This window comes from Silurus aristotelis (genome assembly GCF_946808225.1).
Source record: "Silurus aristotelis genome assembly, chromosome: 1".
Taxonomy (NCBI): domain Eukaryota; kingdom Metazoa; phylum Chordata; class Actinopteri; order Siluriformes; family Siluridae; genus Silurus; species Silurus aristotelis.
Window position 1 is genome coordinate 20420509 of NC_139574.1, and position 19706 is coordinate 20440214.

General features: G+C 38.0%; 2 protein-coding genes across 5 annotated transcripts in view; both read right to left on the reverse strand.

The window, feature by feature from the left end:
• Nucleotides 1-3587: 3587 nt before the first annotated feature.
• Nucleotides 3588-19706, reverse strand: part of rdh12l (retinol dehydrogenase 12, like) — a 127161-nt gene continuing 111042 nt past the window's right edge. The window contains exons 2-8 of one of the 4 annotated variants that reach the window (XM_083552087.1): nt 6292-6344; nt 5927-6039; nt 5561-5716; nt 4530-4634; nt 4225-4434; nt 3915-4107; nt 3588-3772 (exon numbers count right to left, since the gene is read on the reverse strand). In XM_083552087.1, the coding sequence (XP_083408213.1) occupies nt 3670-3772; nt 3915-4107; nt 4225-4434; nt 4530-4634; nt 5561-5716; nt 5927-6039; nt 6292-6305 (894 nt within the window). In that variant the 5' untranslated portion in view covers nt 6306-6344 and the 3' untranslated portion in view covers nt 3588-3669. Of the gene's footprint in view, nt 3773-3914; nt 4108-4224; nt 4435-4529; nt 4635-5560; nt 5717-5926; nt 6040-6291; nt 6458-19706 lie in introns of those variants that run through there. The other 3 variants (XM_083552085.1, XM_083552086.1, XM_083552088.1) reach the window with 3 other exon arrangements.
• Nucleotides 7963-15063, reverse strand: ddx61 (DEAD (Asp-Glu-Ala-Asp) box helicase 61). Its single transcript, XM_083565035.1, has 14 exons — nt 14891-15063; nt 12532-13390; nt 12384-12447; nt 12104-12208; nt 11408-11537; nt 10874-11020; nt 10627-10721; nt 10321-10443; nt 10080-10208; nt 9847-9963; nt 9677-9740; nt 9497-9598; nt 9055-9257; nt 7963-8885 (listed from the first exon to the last, which is right to left on the reverse strand). The coding sequence occupies exons 2-13, from the start codon at nt 12690-12692 to the stop codon at nt 9058-9060; spliced, it is 1437 nt and encodes a 478-aa protein (XP_083421161.1). The 5' UTR covers nt 12693-13390; nt 14891-15063; the 3' UTR covers nt 7963-8885; nt 9055-9057.

Below are 19706 nucleotides of genomic sequence, written 5' to 3' on the forward strand. Positions count from 1 at the left end.
CCTCTTTTCCTCCTACCTGGTGGCTCCATCTTCAGCATTTTTCTACCAATATAATTCATGTCCCTTCTCTGCACATGTCCAAACCATCTCAATCTCGCCTCCCTCACCTTGTCACCAAAACATCCTACATGTGCTGTCCCTCTAATAAACTCATTTCTAATCTTGTCCATCTTCGTCACTCCCAACGAAAACCTCAACATCTTCAGCTCTGCTACCTCCAGCTCCACCTCCTGTCTTTTACTCAATGCCACTGTCTCTAATCCATACAACATCGCAGGTCTCACCACAGTCCTATAAACTTTCCCTTTCATTCTTGCAGATACTCTTCTATCACAAATCACTCCTGTCACTCTTCTCCACCCACTCCACCCTGCCTGCACTCTTTTCTTTACTTCCCTAACACACTCTCCATTACTTTGCACTGTTGACCCCAGGTACCTGAACTCCTCCACCTTCTCCACCTCTTCTCCCTGCAACCGCATCACTCCACTGCCCTCCCTCTCATTGACACACATGTACTCTGTCTTACTCCTACTGACTTTCATTCCCCTTCTCTCCAGCGCATATCTCCACCTCTCCAGGCTCTTCTTAACCTGCTCTCTACTCTCACCACAAATCACAATATCATCTGCAAACATCATAGTCCAGGGAGACTCCTGTCTGACCTCGTCCGTCAACCTGTCCATCACCACTGCAAACAGGAAAGGGCTCAGGGCCGATCCTTGATGCAGTCCAACCTTCACCCTGAACCAGTCTGTCGTACCTACTGCACACTTTACTGCCGTCACACTGTCCTCATACATGTCCTGCACCACCCTCACATACTTCTCTGACACACCTGACTTACTCATACAATACCACAACTCCTCTCTCGGCACCCTGTCGTACGCTTTCTCTAAATCCACAAATACACAATGCAGCTCCTTCTGTCCTTCTCTATACTTCTCCATCAACATCCTCAAAGCAAATAAGGCATCTGTGGTGCTCTTCCTCGGCATGAAACCATACTGTTGCTCACAGATGGTCACCTCTTCTCTCAGCCTGGCTTCCACTACTCTTTCCCATAACTTCATGGTGTGACTGATCAACTTAATTCCCCTGTAGTTACTGCAGGTCTGCACATCTCCCTTATGCTTAAAGATCGGTACCAGCACACTCCTTCTCCATTCCTCAGGCATCCTCTCCCCTTCCAGAATCCTGTTAAACAATCTGGTTAAAAACTCCACTGCCATCTCTCCTAAACATCTCCACGCTTCTACCGGTATGTCATCTGGTCCAACCGACTTTCCATTCTTCATCCTCTTAATCGCTGCTCTCACTTCCTCCTTACTAATCCTATCTACATCCTGCTTCACCAACTCCACATCCTCCAACCTTCTCTCTCTCTGATTTTCCTCATTCATCAGCTGCTCAAAATACTCCCTCCATCTTCTCAACACACTCTCCTCACTAGTCAACACATTTCCCTCTCCATCCTTTATTGCTCTAACTTGCAGTACATCCTTCCCAGCTCGGTCCCTCTGCTTGGCCAATCGGTATAAATCCTTTTCTCCTTCCTTAGTGTCCAACCTCTTATACAGTTCCTCATATGCCTTTTCCTTGGCTTTCGCCACATCCCTTTTAACCTGCTGCCGCATCTCCTTGTACTCCTGCCTACTTTTCTCATCACTCTGTCGATCCCACTTCTGTTTTGCCAATCTCTTTCCCCTAATGCTCTCCTGCACTTCCTCATTCCACCACCACGTCTCCTTGTCTTGCTTTCTATTTCCAGATGTCACACCAAGTACTTTTCTAGCTGCCTCCCTCATCACTCCTGCAGTAGTTGCCCAATCATCCGGCACCTCTTTACCACCACCAAGCCCCTGTCTGACCTCTTCCCTGAACCTCACACTACACTCTTCCTCCTTCAGTTTCCACCATCTTATTCTTCTTTCAAACCTTACTTTCCTCCTCTTCTTCTTCGCCTCCAAAACCATCCTACAGACCACCATCCGATGCTGTCTAGCTACACTGTCCCCTGCCAACACCTTACAGTCTCCAATCTCCTTCAGGTTGCATCTCCTACACAGAAGATAATCCACCTGTGTGCACCTTCCTCCACTCTTATACGTCACCCTATGATCCTCCTTCTTCTTAAAATACGTGTTCACCACTGCCATTTCCATCCTTTTAGCAAAATCTACCACCATCTGCCCTTCCACATTCCTCTCCTTAAAACCATACCTACCCATCACCTCCTCATCACCTCTGTTCCCTTCACCTACATGCCCATTAAAGTCTGCCCCAATCACCAATCGTTCTTTCCTAGGTACACCATCTACCACTTCATCTAATTCACTCCAGAATCTTTCTTTCTCCTCCATCTCACAGCCAACTTGTGGAGCATAGGCACTAATGACATTTATCATCATCCCTTCAACTTCCACCTTCACGATCATCACCCTATCAGAAACTCTCTTCACCTCCACTACACTCTTACTGTACGCTTCCTTCAGAATCACCCCTACACCATTTCTCTTCCCATCCACACCATGATAAAACAGTTTAAACCCACCTCCAATGTTCCTGGCCTTACTCCCTTTCCACTTGGTCTCCTGAACACACAACACATTTACCTTTCTCCTCTCCATCATATCAGCTATCTCTCTCCCTTTACCCGTCATAGTACCAACATTTAAAGTACCAACCCGAACCTCTACTCTCCTACACTGCTCCTTTTCCTGCCGTCTCTGTAGACGCCTTCCTCCTCTCCTTCCCCTCCTTCGGCCAACAGTAGCCCAATTTCCACCGGTACCCTGTCGGCTAACGATACCTGTGGCGGTCGTTGTTAACCCGGGCCTCGACCGATCCGGTATGAAATTCTCATTTGTGATCCGCATATTTGATTTGGCACATGTTTTACGCTGGATGCCCTTCCTAACGCAACCCTCCCCATTTACCCGGGCTTGGGACCGGCACTAAGAGTACACTGGCTTGTGCCCCCCTAATGGCTGGGTTAAAATAATAATAATAATAATAATAATAATAATAAATATATATATATATATATATATATATATATATATATATATATATATATATATATATATATATATATATATCATGGCAGAAATGTACTCTCCGCTTTCCACTGCACATGACTGAAACAATGGTATAAATCCGCCCCCAAGTGGCCAGAGTTTGTATATGGTTTTTGTAAATGATTTGCAGATTCCGAGTCTTATCCCCTCTACTAAAGCATGTGCTCAAATGACTCCCTGATAGATCAGGTTTTAGACAAAATTGTGGAGTCAACCCAACTGCAAATTGCAATAAAAAAAGGAGACCTACCAAACACTAAGTAACAAATTCATATAAATATTTGTAATCCAAGATTTTGCTAATATAAAAATTTTATTAAAATATGTTGAGCATCCTTAAAAATCAATATGATACAACAGGCCCTGCAATACAGAAATTGTGTGAATGGTCATTAGTAAGCAAAATCAGTTAAGATTCATTAGAAAGTGTAGTGTACAAAGTCAAGCCCATTGAAGCAAAACTCCCTCCCTGACTTTCCTGTTGTTAAATTAAAAGACACATCATGTTTGTTAAGTCTTTTCTTTATTATATATTTAAAAATATACTTGGAAACTGTATTTGGCTGCTATAAAAACGAGTCAGCAGATTTTAATCCCATGTTATCTTGAGCATCTGGCAGCTAAGGTCCCAGAGTCGCTGCGCCATTTCATCATCCATAGCAGCATTAGAGCAACTTGCAGGTGCACAGTCACTGCAACAGTGGCAAGAAAGAGTCACTATAAGAATGCATTTTTCAGATTTAGGATGAAAAATATGACCTTGCAATTATCTACATTAAAAACAAAACTTAAAAATAAAAAAAACCATGTAAGATGTACCAGAGTTATCCTGACCTGTAATAGTTGCCACTCTCTGTCTCCAGCTCAGGAGCTACTGCACAGAAGATAGTAGTTTGAGCTCCCTGCACTGATGTTTTGGTAAAGGGCTTAATCAACCATGTGACTGCCTGTTGGGGTCGATTCAGGTGCCTCCACAGATCTGTCTGTACAACACCCGGGTGAAGGGCATATGCCGTCACTCCTGTCCCTGACAGACACAACACAGAAATGAGAAGCCCAAATTAGCATGTGCTCCAAAACGGACACAAACTCATTTTCTGGCCCTTATCAGAAAACTGCCAGATGACATTGTCTTGCCACTCACCCTTTAGTTTTTTTGCTAAGCAGCGTGTGAAGAGAATATTGGCCAGTTTGCTCTGGCTATAAGCTTTTGTTTTATCATAGCTCTTTTCACTGTTAATGTCATCCAGATTGATGGTCCCCCACCTGTGCGCCATGGATGACACAGTGATGATTCGAGCTGGAGCTGATTTTTTAAGCAGGTCATGTAATAGGAACGTCAGAAGGAAGTGACCTACAAAAAAAGCATGTGGATCATTAATGTCACATATTTGCTCATATTAAGCCAAACAGACAGGCTTTACTATATATAAGTTAAATTACTCTTACCCATGTGGTTGACGCCGATTTGCATCTCAAAACCATCTGTTGTTTTACCATATGGACACGCCATCACTCCAGCATTGTTAATCAAGATATTGAGTTGTTTCTCCTCTTGAGAAAAAAACAGTCAGTCAAGAGATATGGACAATAATTTAAATATATATATATATATATATATATATATATATATATATATATATATATATATATATATATATATATATATTTTTTTTTTTTTAATCTAACTATCGTTATGTAATTTAATTTTTTACCAAGAATAATTATAGGCACTTACATTCCCCCCCCCCAAAAAAAATACAAAGTGTACCATTTGGAACATGTTGGAAGCTATTTAGATTTTCTTTTAATGTGTTATTCATTGGTAAGTGTATTTGTTAATAAGCTATAATTATCATATGCACAATATGCTAATTATTGTCCTCTTTGAAAATTATTTTAGATATTTGCTTCTTTTTTTCTCTCCGCCCAATTACATACACAGCCATGGCCTTTCTGTAATTATCCACACTTGCACTCTTCCTAATGTGATCCTGCTATCCAAAATCAATCACAAGAAGACCTGTTTCTCTTTTCTGAGTACCAGTTCCTCTTAAAGTTTTCTTTCTAATGTTATTAAGAACCATTTGCTGCCTTCAGTTTGCTCATCAGGTGTCTTGGCTTAGATTTACGTGAATGTTTGACTGCTGTTAAAAGCAATACGCATATTTGAAAGGAAAGTAACAGCTAAACCGTACAGTAGAATCCCCACGATTATATCTTGAATGCAAAAAGACCCAGTTTCCACAGAAATGCTTTGCATGAGTCAGCTATTACGAAAAAAGTTACAACAAGAAACAGGAAACCAGCAAAAAGAGAAAAAAAATCTGCTATTAAATGAGAAATATAAACATCTTCAGGGTTCAGGGTTAGAGTTAGGGTTAAATTCAATTTTACTGGGAGATAATTGTATGAAAGTGTTTTAACATGCATGTGCTCTGAGTGCACCTAAATATAAACCTAAATATGTAGTTTCATACCAGTATTGATACTCTGGGCAAATTCTTTGATAGAGTTGCAGTCAGCAAGGTCAAGTTTTTTGCAAACAACATTCTGATTCCCAGATGTTTCGATGACCTCTTTCAGAGCTGCATCACCTTTCTCCATATCTCTGCAGGCAATGATGACCCGCATACCTGGAATCAGAGACAGAACTGACTTTTAATACCTATTTCCACAAATTATTGGTAAAACTTTGTTTCAGAGAATATAATCTTACATAGTTATTTATTTATGTATTAGTAGTAGTAATACATTTCAGTAATCCACCACAGGGTGAACAACAGTTGCTGGAAAGCATTAACATGGTGGAAAATCATTGCAGTAAATGGTACACCTAGGCATACCTCTTTTAGCCAAATCAATGGCAGTCTCTTTGCCAATCCCAGTATTTGCTCCAGTAATCAGTACAGTTTTGCCAACCAACTTGACCTCAGAGGACCATGGTCTAAAGTAGTTTCTGTGAAGGTAATTGGTCATAAATTAAAAATAAGTCATTTTGAAAGTTTCTTTTTCCTCTACATTTGTCTTGATTATCTTTTATAACTCCAATAAAAAGTATATTAATTCGTTGTCTCTGATGAACAGCTATGAAATAAGCATTGTATTAACCTCTCTCTTCTTGATTTAACATCATTTCTTGTGAAATATCTTAACTTCCAATAAGTTTAAATAGTTTTCAGACGGAAGCAGAACTAATTCTTTGCCATACCTTAAGGCTTGCATGATCACGATGAAGAGAACGTAGAAATCAATGTAAAAAAAAATGTAAAGCAGAAAAACCAAAGCAAAACAAAAAACCCAGGCAAACAAACAAAGAGCGAAAAGTAAAGTGACTTTTCTTGAATGGAGAGGAATCTCAGACATAAACAGGAAACGAAACTATTCCTTCACTCTGATTGGCTACTGAGCTTCTCGGGGGTGTGGGGGGGAGATGAATACTTTCTCATACTTTTGCATATTAATTTTTTTTAAATATATAAATGTATACACTTTCTGGCCTCTGTTGTCAACGTTTATGTAAATACATAACTAAAATATTTGTGTGGTGCCGCTAAAAATGTGCCCCATAATGGTGGATTGCTCACCACCAGAGGAAGAAGGTGCAATGTTGTGAGGAGATTGACTGTTTTAAAGATTTGAATTCGACAAATAACTTATTTTAAAAGAGAAACAATGATCAGACTGATTACACACACATGCACATGAATTTTTACCATTCACACGGATAACAAAAAGTTCATATACGTGATTCGGCTCAGTGTTTACCTAAAAGCTTTGATTCATCGAGTCGACTCATACTACACATCATTGCTCCACGTGTCGACGCTCCATGCAAAACCCTAAGGAACGACACACGAGAATTGTGGGCCGACTGTTTTAAAACAAGACACAGGAGTAATATTTTGTCGAAGTTGATTTTATTTAATTTACTCAATGTGGAACTTTTTATAGATCGAGCGATAGACAGATAATAATAGACACTTGCTATAAGTAGTAGTAGTAGGCAGTGCTTTCAAAAGGCTAGTAATACAGGCACAAGTTTAAATTTTACTGACAACGTACATAGAAATTATTGGGGTACTTTACCTGTTCGCCACTAGAGGCCAGTAGAGGATTCTCTTATTTTGCGGGCTTTATCCAGTGTTCCCAGGATAAAGTTAAATTGCAAAGTGCTTTGCTATCTACCTGAAACCCTTGGTTGAAGCATCAGCATGAGCTACATGAGCTGACCACCCCCTCCCCAGCTGAAGAGAGAATGAAGCAATTTTTATTACAACTGAACAATATGCTACAGACATTTAATCTTTACTTAATTATAAATTATTAGTGCCCGTGTTATTCAAATATAAGAGTCTGGTATTTATATTACTTATATTTATAGACAATGTGAAGAAAAATGGTACTTGTTTTGTCTTTTAATATAGTGTTCAGTATTACTAGAAAAATATGCAAATAAAGGCTATGCAGTGTGGACAGATACTACTGTGTAACAAATGTAAGAAATGAAAAGCGTAAAACCAATATTTATGATTGAGTTATGCAATTCCGCAGGATGATATTGCTCACATAACTGCTCATTTCTGTGAAAAATTAACCAGGCCTGCGTTCTTTTACCTTTTTTTTTTTTACCTGTAAATTTCCAATTTACCTACTATTAATACAAAAAAAAAAAAAAAAAAAAAGAGCAAATGGCAGAAAACAATACCTTAATCAAGACCATACATTATTCATGGTTACATTATTTGTAAATAATTGTATCTATTCACTGGTCACTTAAGAATTTTCATGTTCAATATATGATATTTACACTGTTACTGTCAGCTTCATGTATTAAGTATATAAACATCTTAATTTCAATAAAGCAATAAAACAAACAGAATGAAAATATGCTGGATACTTTATTTGTCTTCAAAAGAAATGAGACATTGTAGATGCTGGCACTGGCATCTGGAACAAAAGCTTTGGATAGTCTCCCTTATGCAGGTAAGTAAAAGCACAACTTCTACTCACAATGCATCAAAGATAATAAAATTTAAACAAACAAGAAAAAAGTGGGCTTGAATTGGCTCAGATTGGCATCAAACAGATTTGAGAACTACACACACACAGACAAGCGCTTTCATAACAATAACACTCGCCGGTCTGAATTATTACATCAAAACACAGAACAAAGAATCCTCTATTGGATAAACTGGTAAAATATGAGCTGGCTCAGACATACAAAAAGTCTTATAGGAATGCATGTCATGTTAAAAAAATCAAATATGCAAATAGAACAAATGTGAAAACCTGATTAATCTTGTGGTTTTTTTTTTAATACATTCAGGCCACTTAATTTTGAACCAGGGCTCCCACTGAGTGTTCATAAAGCACTAAAGGCACTTAGGTTATGCAAACTGTGTAAACAAGTGCTTATGTAAGATCACTGGAAAATATACAAATCACTTTCAGCAATACCAGCACTGTTTTTAAGGGGCAGGTTGCAGAGGTAGGTTTTATACATGACCATACTGAACTGAAGTACCTTTCAAAAAAAATATATATTGCCCTACCAATTTAACCTATTGGGAAGACCATGGAGGGAAGTTAAAAAAAAAAAAAAATTTTATATATATTTTAGAGCAGTGCTAATAACATGTTTGACAGTTGATAGTCTGACAGCTTAGAAAAGCCAGTGAAAATGACAAACTTGTATGAAAAATAATGGTGAAATTATGTAAAGGGGACATCACCCTTATGCCCAAGTTCAACAGAAGATGTGCAAAATGCCAGGCAACATCCATCTATTCTCCAGTAGTGAACCTGTAGGGTGAAAAAAAACAATAAAATAAACATTTCTACATTGATATTGATTGATGTCAATATTCATTTCCATATAAATATTGTATAAACATACACACTCAACACTAATTACTATTGGCAAGTAGTAGAAGTTAACATATATCCTGAGGAATATAGAGTACAGTCTCACCAATTAAGGTGCACCAAATGCAGCCTCCTTCTCATCCTCTTCCTCATGGTTGATGGAGTGGAACTCTGCCACATACAGGCTCTTATCAATGCTACCAGGAATGGGCTTAATGTCGGTCACAAGCTGGTCCTCGATGGATTTTAGATTGAAACGATCATCTGATGTGATTAAATTAATCGCCAGACCCAGATGCCCAAACCTGCCTGGTACAATAAAGAAAATAAGAGTCAATTAGTCAAAAAAGATTAATTTCTTGGATTAATCACCAATTAAGCTTAAATGGCATTAAAATAATGAAAAAGGAAATGTTTTGCTTGATTAAGAAAAGACAAGGAAAACTTTTTTAAAAGACTTGCACATACAGCATCCAACAAGAAGTGTAACACCAAGCTCAAGGTTAGCTGCTAAACAATTTTATACATGCACAGCAGATCTTTTTCACCTGATCTTCCAATGCGGTGTAGGTAAGTCTCTGCGTTTTTGGGAAAGTCAAAGTTGATGACCACATTGACAGCCTGAATGTCAATTCCTCTTGTGAAAAGATCTGCAAAAAGTCATTATAATGTCATTAAATAAAGCACCACTGTTGACAAGGCAAGTCTGAAAAGCCAAATATACTGACCTGTGCAAACCAGGTTTCTGCACAGACCATTTCTGAAATCATGGAACACACGGTTTCTGTATTCCTGCAATATATGCATTTATATTTGATGAAAATCTCATTTAGGAGTCAATCTATATGCACTATAGCAAAAAAATGATTATTGTAATGACTATCATGTACTTAATTACCTGCATCATCTTTGCATGGATATAAAAACAAGAGTAGCCCAATTGTGTGATCTTCTTAGCCAAAAGTTCCACCCTCTGTGTCGAGTTACAGAAGATTATAGACTGGTTAATCTGAAGCTTAAAAAGAAAGAACAAGAATAAATTATAAAGGGTAAATTTACAAATGAACAGTAACTCATACATAATGTATAAGTAATAGGAAATGAAAGTAAAATTTATGTTTGCTGTCCTACCCTGGAGAAAAGTGTGTTGAGGCAGTGCACTTTCTGTCTCTCTGTTACATATGCATAGTACTGAGTAATGCCCTTCAGAGTCAGCTCATCCATCAGGTTAATCTCGTAGGGCTTTTTCAGATGTTTTGACTGTACATAAGAAAATTAATAACACGACATGAGTTAAAACAAATGTAAGGAAACTATACACAAGTTGCTGTAACCCCCCCCCCCCCCCCCATTGTTCTCTTGTGCCACTCACCATGAATTTTTGTACAGTGATGGGAAAAGTGGCAGAATAAAGCAAAATCTGACGATTCTTGTCCAGAAATCCTATTATTTCCTCAATAATGACAACAAAGTCTTGAGATAGCAACTTGTCTGCCTATGAAAAGACAAAAGAGATAAAGAAACTTAAATAACAAATCTATGTATGGATTAAATTATGTAACACAAACCACATTAAAGACCACTGAAACGGTTTGCTCTGTTCTTTTACTTTGTATTCCTCAATCAGTCTGATTGTTGAACATCTCCAACCTCATCTTTGTGAGGTAAACAGTCCTACCTCATCCATCACCATCATGTGGACTTTGTCAGCTTTGGCCACACCTTTCTTCATAAGGTCCAGCAGCCTGCCTGGAGTGGCTATCACCACATGCACTAAAGAAGGGGGACGACAAGGACAATAATGACAAATTTTGAGTGGCTCACCAGAATACATTTAAAAAAAAAAAAAAAAACCCTCAGTAAAATTCTGAAACGCTCATTTGTGTCAGCCATCTCAAACAGTTGAGTTACCCATGCAGGCTTACCTGTCTCATCCAGCCGCATGATGTCATCCTTTAGATTTGTTCCACCAGTAGTGGCCATGACCTTCACTCCCCCCATGTGCCTACTCATGTTGATACAGATTTGACTCACCTGCAGAGCCAATTCACGAGTTGGCACCATTACTATGGCTGAGAGAACACAAGAAAAAGTATTATTCTTGTGCATAATGTTTAAACACAGCAGCAACAGAAACAGATTTTTCCCACAGCCAGACCTTAAGTAAGAGCTTTGACAAAAGCAATCTGGCATTTCATATACACAAATAATGTAAAAATGATGTCAGAAGCATTTGTGTGTATAAAAATGTCTCAATTTGTCCCATTTGCGCACCACGGGTAACAAATACATTAAATAATAAAAAAAAGATTATAGATTTTAGTAAACATACATACATCATATAATTACTTGGACTAAAATAGGTAAAAAAAAAAAAATTTTTTTTTTACCTAGTCCAATTTTTAGCTAAATTTAAGGCAGCATACAACATTTTGCTCAGTTTCCCCAAGCAATCTTACCTTGAATATGATCCTTTTTTAGGTCAATCCTCTCCAGGAGAGGGATGAGGTAGGCGCCGCTCTTCCCTGTACCATTTTTGGCCCGGGCCAGAATGTCCCTTCCTGATAGGGCAATGGGAATACTCTCCTCCTTCAAAATAAAGGCAGGGGGGAAAAAGGTTGATTGAAAACATTCTATACTGCAAGCTGATAATGAGAATGATCCAAAACAAGAACCATTTGACTAAATGTTCTATAATAATAATAATAATAATAATAATAATAAAAGAAAAGTACATTTTACTTATTAATTTGCATGCCTGAAATACCATTAAAATATATAAGCCAGAAATTCCAAATAGCCCATAAAAAAAAAACCAAACTAACCACTCAAACATATTTTAATGGCCTATTCAAATTTGTGGCATTTGGCACTTCCACTCAGAAACCAAATGGCACTTCTGCTTGCAGCTTACCCTTGATAATGGCAATGGGGTATTTTCCCCCCTAATGTGTGCAAAAGCGCCAAAAATACACATCAATAGCATTCATCATAATAAAATACAAGGCTTGCAAAGCTCACTTTGGTGCTACTAGAGACAACGCTAAAATTATTTCATTATTTCACTACGGCATAGCCTTGAATGTGATTAAAAAACACATCTGGGGAACCCTGAAGCTGACCTGTGTTGCTTAACTCCGATAAGTTCACAGTACCTGAATTGGAGATGGCTTCTCCCAACCCATTTCAAAGATGCCCATTAACAATTCACGTTTAAGGCAATAGTCTTCAAACTCATTGCCCTTTGTCGCAGTCACATCCTGAAAAAGAAATTAATTTGGGTTTCAGGACGATATTTGCTCAAGTACACGTCAAAGTTTATTGTATAAATGTGAAATAAAGGAATAATAATTGCACAATTTTGTAGCAAACTGTAGGGTCTCATTTTCACACAGTCATGTTAGGAAAAAATATGCATGCAATTTTCTAACTTACTGAGGTTCGCACTCTAGTATCTTTTTGTGGGAGATGTAGGGCCTTTTTCCAGTCATCTCCAAATCTTAACACAAGATTAAATAGATACTATTACAAACCAGTGACAAAGACTTAAGTGTACACAATATTTACACAACTTGAGGTTTACCTAATGCCACCACTGGTATGTGGTATGCTGCTTTCTTTCTGGGATGCACTGAACACTGTTTCTGGTTGCAATCCTGACCGGAGACCTGCTGGCCTGGTCTGTCCATTCTGCTTGGTAATGCCAATGACTGAGGCAGGGATCTGTGTTCTTGCAGTGGCCATTGCTATTGGATTAACTTCTCACTCTTGTTGGTTTGCTGGAGACTTCTCTTCCAGGATGTTTATGCTAATCTCCTGTTCTTTAACTGCTTCTGACAAACCCAATGCCCTACTGTGTAAACAGCTGTTTTGTACAACTCTCACTCTCACGTGCAGACCTCTTGAAAAGAAGAGGTGTTGACGTATGAAAATAGTTTAAGAAAACTCTCCCAAAAGAGGAGAAAATTGTATTTATAAGAATAAATAACTTGTTGCCACTATTAAAACAAAAAATTGGCAAGCACGTAGTTTTTAATCATTCAACTCTAACCTTCAGAATTGTGTATGTTAAAGCACATATGTAATTTTTTGTCTGCCACTTTTATCCCTGAAGGTTGCGTAAATAACTACCTTTAAACCACTTCCAGTATTACTTTACTCTGGTGTACACTAACTTATACTTTTTTTTGGATCCAAGTGCTGAAGACTATATGCAATTCAAAAATGTTAATTTCAGCTTATGACCTAAAGATTTTTGGTGTTTCTTAATGAGAAATGTGAAACAAATATGTTTTTAGTAAAACTAATGGCACGATATTCAATTTGGAAAGTAAATACAGAATTCTTTCAATTCTGCAATTATTGGCGGTTTCTTTTCACTATGGCTTGTTGTCTCTTTGAACACCTCAGTGAAGAAAAATCTGGATTCTGCAGGGTGCCACCTTTAAAAGAAAGAAATACAGAAAAAAAAACCCAAAGAAATACAGAAATTAGACATTTCAACTAGATAAAGTAGGCCAACTAGCCAGGTGAGAGTCCAATAAAGATAAAATCAGGACATTTTACACAAATAAATATTTACAAATTCAGGGATTTATTATTCTGTCTTAATCATGTTTTCTTTTAGTACTTGTATAAGAGGTGTACAGTTGGACTGCATCCAGTTGGAGTTTAGTGCATAATACTTTCCAGTATATAAAATAAAATAAAGGTTGTTGAAATATAATCTTACATTCATTGGGAGAAAAACGTGAACGCAGGGGATATGAGGATGGACAAATATGTACAGTAAAGACATGTACAGATATCAAGGCAGGGTATGCTGCATTATTGTAATGTGATGTATTGAGGGCAGCAATGATCAATACAGGACAAAGATCGGATATTTATTCTCTTCTGTCAAGCACTAGGGAGAGAATAGGGGGGAAAATTGTCTTGCATAACCATTCTGCTTTGGGAACGATTTCCCTGATGACACAAATCCTGAGAGACCCCAATCTTACTCATTTTCTACATGAATTGCTCGTGCTGTAAAAAAAAGGATCAAACTACACATCTCTACCATTTATCAGAAAGCAGGTTCTCTATCAGAAAGAAGACATTGACAAAGAGTTAAGGAGAAGGATGTAATCGCAAGCATGTAAGAAACGCTGTGTGTGTGTGTGTGTGTGTGTGTGTGTGTGTGTGTGTGTGTGTTTGGGGGGGGGGGGGTGTTAAAGAACCCTAAAACTAGTTTTTAGGCGACCCTAACCCTACAAACTTGTTCACATGTAAAAGTGCTGGTATTTGATTCGCGACTAAGAAAGGATAATAAAACTGGTTATTGAGAGATTTTGTTTAGGGCGAAGAAAACGTGCCTAACAACGCAATTTTGCTGCTAGTGAATATGAAAAAATAAAGCGTTATTAGTCCAATGATACATCACCATTCAATAGCACCAGATATTAAATATTTCAGCACAGCTAAAGGTTCAGGTCTGGTAATGATCAACTTCTAATGTTTCGCATGCAACAAATCGACTTCCCTTTTAAGCTGTAGTATAAATGTCTAAACTCGCTACATGGCTCGGGCTCGCTAACTGTTAGCATTGACTAGCTAACTGCTAACTAACGCCGGTAGCATTATTTTTTAGCTACCTCAAAGCTAGTAGTACAGAAGTAACAAGTTAGTCCCCCTAATGTTGCTAAGTTAGCGACACAGCGGTCAGAATGCAGGTAACTAACGACAGCCAACAGTTGTAATGTAGACGAGTAAGTCTTTTTTTCGATCACCGATCAAGTTATACTCAAAAAAGTTAGGTGAACTTTTTTTTTATTTAAAGACCGGGTGATAAGTTCCTTAACTAGCTAACGAGCGAGGTCGCGAGAACCATACTGTTGGTGGGTTGAAGACTTCTTAAAATTTCGACCAAGTTTAAGTATGTAATTCAAGTGTAAATATACCTTTTTAAACCTCAAAGATTTAAATCTTCGCTGGTTTCTTAAATATAAGTATATCCGCTCCCGGGTTGAGAAACTCCTGCTGCTGTAGCTCACATTAACACTGTCCCTTTGTCTCTTCAGACTTTCAGCCAATATGGCCGCGCGTGCACAAGTCCTTGCACTAATTTCGCAGCGCCTCACGAGGCCAATCACAGAGCGAGGTTTGAATTTTGAGGGCGGGGCCTCCACACTGGCTTGGTGCAGGTGTGTGCATTCGGAACTCTATCCCCAAGTTTCCCCTTTATGAGATAAAATAATGTATTTTTTCAATTTTGGTCATGTTGTGGTGTGTTGTATTTAGCAATGTATATATGTTGTAATATAGCAACCTGTTTGGGGGATTCAGCACCTTTTCATTTTGCCCTGTGTATACAATTCAGTGTTATGTTTAAAGAAAATATCCCTATATATGTGTGCTTTCTATGAGTACTTCCTCTACAGTAATGTGGGAAACTCCACATACTCCAGTAAATAAACCCAGAACTGTAAATATCTGATTCTAAACAGTCTCGTTGGTCCGGTTTTTTTTTTAACCAATGTAACATAGGAGAAATCAGGTGAAGGAAAGTACAACTGAGAAACAGAAAACACAAAAACAGTCTAGTTTATTATTACTCACACACACACACACACACACACACACACACACACACACACACACACACACACACACACACACACACACACACATTTCACTTCACATTGAAATACACAAAAATAGGGCACATGAAATGAAGGGACATTCCACTTTAGTTAATATAACTGTTATAGACTCAGTAAACTTTACAGCTATATAACATTTTTAGGGTTTAAAAGTCTGAGGCCACTAATAAAAATGTTTAAATGTAGCATTCTTTTCAAGTTTAATGCAACAATTTACATCATCTTGAGTGCAAAATACAATCTTCAAAATATTTACATGATTTAATGAAGGTTTTTTTTTTTTTAATGTTTGGTATTTTAGTTTTAAGTGTAAAATTGAGCTTGCATAAACTCCACACGTTTGTACAAACCAGATCAAGTTAAGTACAAAATTTTATCAAATAAAAAGAGTATAGTTTAAACAAGATTAGATTAGGCATGAGGGTTATTTGCTTACATTCAAATAGACCCAAGAATCTGAATCATTCAACTGTGACAAAAAAAATAAATTAATCAAAATCAATAATAAAATCAAAATCAAAATCTTGATTTTTATTTTTATTTATTTATTTATTTATTTTTCTTGCATATTTTTCATACGGATCATTGTCCTGCTGCATAACCTAAGTGCTCTTGATTTTGAGGTCATTAACTGATGGCTGGACATTGTCCTTTGGGATTTTCTGGTAAAGTGCAGAATTCATGATTCTATCAATTATGACAATCTATCCAGGTTCTGAAGCCCAACCCATCACAATGTTTGACTTTGTATGATATTTTTATAAAATGGTGTGTTAATTTTATGCCAGATATAATGGGATGTGCACCTTCCAAAACATCAGTCCACAGAATATTTGCCCAAATGTTTTGGAAAAAGATGTTTTTTAAGGTGGCAAATGTGAGACGAGCCTTTGTATTCTATTTGGTCACAGCTGCTTTTGCCTAGGAACTCTCCCAATAATGCCATTTTTGCACAGTCTCTTTCTTATTGTTGATTTCTGAACATTGACCTTAACTGACATACAGTGGGTACGGAAAGTATTTAGACCCCCTTAAATTTTTCACTCTTTGTTATATTGCAGCCATTTGCTAAAATCATTTAAGTTCATTCTTCTTCCACATGAATGTACACACAGCTCCCCATACTGACAGAAAAACACAGAATTGTTGACATTGTTGCAGATTTATTTAAAAAGAAAAACTGAAATATCACATGGTCCTAAGTATTCAGACCCTTTGCTGTGACACTCATATATTTACCTCAGGTGCTTTCCATTTCTTCTGATCATCCTTGAGATGGTTCTACACCTTCATTTGAGTCCAGCTGTGTTTGATTATACTGATTGGATTTGATTAGGAAAGCCACACACCTGTCTATATAAGACCTTCCAGATCACAATGCATGTCAGAGCAAATGAGAATCATGAGGTCAAAGGAACTGCCAGAAGAGCTCAGAGACAGAATTGTGGCAAGGCACAGATCTGGCCAAGGTTACAAAAAGATTTCTGCTGCACTTAAGGTTCCTAAGAGCACAGTGGCCTCCATAATCCTCAAATGGAAGACGTTTGGGACGACCAGAACCCTTCCTATAGCTGGCCGTCCGGCCAAACTGAGCTATCGGTGGAGAAGAGCCTTGGTGAGAGAGGTAAAGAAGAACCCAAAGATCACTGTGGCTGAGCTCCAGAGATGCAGTCAGGAGATGGGAGAAAGTTGTAGAAAGTCAACCATCACTGCAGCCCTCCACCAGTCGGGGCTTTATGGCAGAGTGGCCCGACGGAAGCCTCTCCTCAGTGTAAGACACATGAAAGCCCGCATGGAGTTTGCTAAAAAACACCTGAAGGACTCCAAGATGGTGAGAAATAAGATTCTCTGGTCTGATGAGACCAAAATAGAACTTTTTGGCCTTAATTCTAAGCGGTATGTGTGGAGAAAACCAGGCACTGCTTATCACCTGTCCAATACAGTCCCAACAGTGAAGCATGGTGGTGGCAGCATCATGCTGTGGGGGTGTTTTTCAGCTGCAGGGACAGGGTCGACTGGTTGCAATCGAGGGAAAGATGAATGCGGCCAAGTACTGGGATATCCTGGACAAAAACCTTCTCCAGAGTGCTCTGGACCTCAGACTGGGCCGAAGGTTTACCTTCCGACAAGACAATGACCCTAAGCACACAGCTAAAATAACGAAGGAGTGGCTTCACAACAACTCTGTGACTGTTCTTGAATGGCCCAGCCAGAGCCCCGACTTAAACCCAATTTAGCATCTCTGGAGAGACATAAAAATGGCTGTCCACCAACGTTTACCATCCAACCTGACAGAACTGGAGAGGATCTGCAAGGAGGAATGGCAGAAGATCCCCAAATCCAGGTGTGAAAGACTTGTTGCATCTTTCCCAAAAAGACTCCTGGCTGTATTAGATCAAAAGGGGGTTTCTACTAAATACTGAGCAAAGGGTCTGAATACTTAGGACCATGTGATATTTCAGTTTTTCTTTTTTAATAAATCTGCAACAATGTCAACAATTCTGTGTTTTTCTGTCAGTATGGGGAGCTGTGTGTACATTCATGAGGAAGAAGAATGAACCTAAATGATTTTAGCAAATGGCTGCAATATAACAAAGAGTGAAAAATTTAAGGGGGTCTGAATACTTTCCGTACCCACTGTAAGTGAGATGTAGATGTAAGTGAGGCCTTCTTTAGATGTTGTTCTGGGATCTTTTTTTTTTTTTTTTTTGTTACATGGGTCCAGGTGAGTTTCCTTCTTTTAATAAATGAAATCACTTAAAAAAAAAAAAAAAATTGTATTTCCTCTGGTTATCTTTGTATAATATACAACATTGCTTAAGATAAGATAAAATAAGGTAAGGTAAGATAAGATATACCTTTATTTGTCCCACATTGGGGAAATTACTTTGTTACAGCAGCAAAGAAAAAGCAAGGTTGCTTGATGATCTGAATAATTTAATTGTGACAAATATGCAAAAAAAAAAAAGGGTAAAAATACTTTTCCATGGTACTATGTTGCAGAAATCTTTTAACATTACAACATTGAATTTCTTAGTTTTAAATATTCAAAAATTCCAAAATGTTTATTTTAATTTCTTTTAAATGAAAAATGCGGTCTCAGACTTTTTGACCCAAATATGTATGTGTGCGCATATATATATATATATATATATATATATATATATATATATATATATATATATATATATATATATATATATATATATATATATATATATATGCGCACACACATGCAGCAATCATTTTAGTATCTTTTCAAGGGACAATACTACAGAAATAAAACTTGGATATATTTTACAGAAGTCAATGTGCAGTTTGTATAGCAGTACAGATTTACTGTCCTCTGAAAACTTAACATACAGCTATTATTGTCAGAATAGCTGGCAATAAAAGTGAGTATACCCTAAATGTTAAAACTGTGTCCAAAGTGTCAATATTTTGTGTGAGCACCAGTGTTATCCAGCACTGCATTAATCCTCCATGGAATTCACCAAAGCTGCACAGGTTGTTGCCGGAATCCTCTTCCACTCTTCCAATAACGGCATCACAGAGCTGCTGGATGTTAGACACATGCCCCAGACCATGATGTTGCCACCACCATGCTCGACTGTAGGCAAGACACAATTTTCTTGGTACTTCTTTCCAGGGCGTTGCTACACATGCTGGACACCATCTAAACCAAACAAGTTTATCTTAGTCTCATCGGGCCACAGGACATGGTTCCAGAAAATGCTTTTGGACAGGTTGTCCTCAGCAAACTTTCAGGCTTTCTTGTGAGCCAGCTTAAGAAGAGGCTTGCTTCGTGGATGATGGCCATGCAAAACGACTTATTGTGGCATATGGTCTGAGTGATGATAAGTGTAACTTTCTGCTTCTGCAACTCCTAAAGCAATGCTGGCAGCACTCATGCATCTTTTTTTTTAAAACCTGCTTCTGCATCTGACACACAGCACAAGGACTCAAATTATTTAATGGACCTTTTCAAGGCCTGTTTCAAGTGGAACCCATCTTGGAAAACCTCTGTATGACCTTGTACACTGCACTGTAACTCAGGGTGTTACCAATCTTCTTTATAGTCTAGGCCTCTTTGTGGAGAGCAACAATTCTAATT

Bases quoted from the DNA above. Each gene is read 5' to 3' on its own strand.
- ddx61 (XM_083565035.1), bottom strand. From the start codon at position 12,692: ATGGCCACTGCAAGAACACAGATCCCTGCCTCAGTCATTGGCATTACC. The intron at 11,021-11,407 runs GTAAGATTGCTT...GTGTTCTCTCAG, and splicing joins AAAAAAGGATCATATTCAAG to CCATAGTAATGGTGCCAACT. The intron at 10,444-10,626 runs GTAGGACTGTTT...GTCTTTTCATAG, and splicing joins ACATGATGGTGATGGATGAG to GCAGACAAGTTGCTATCTCA.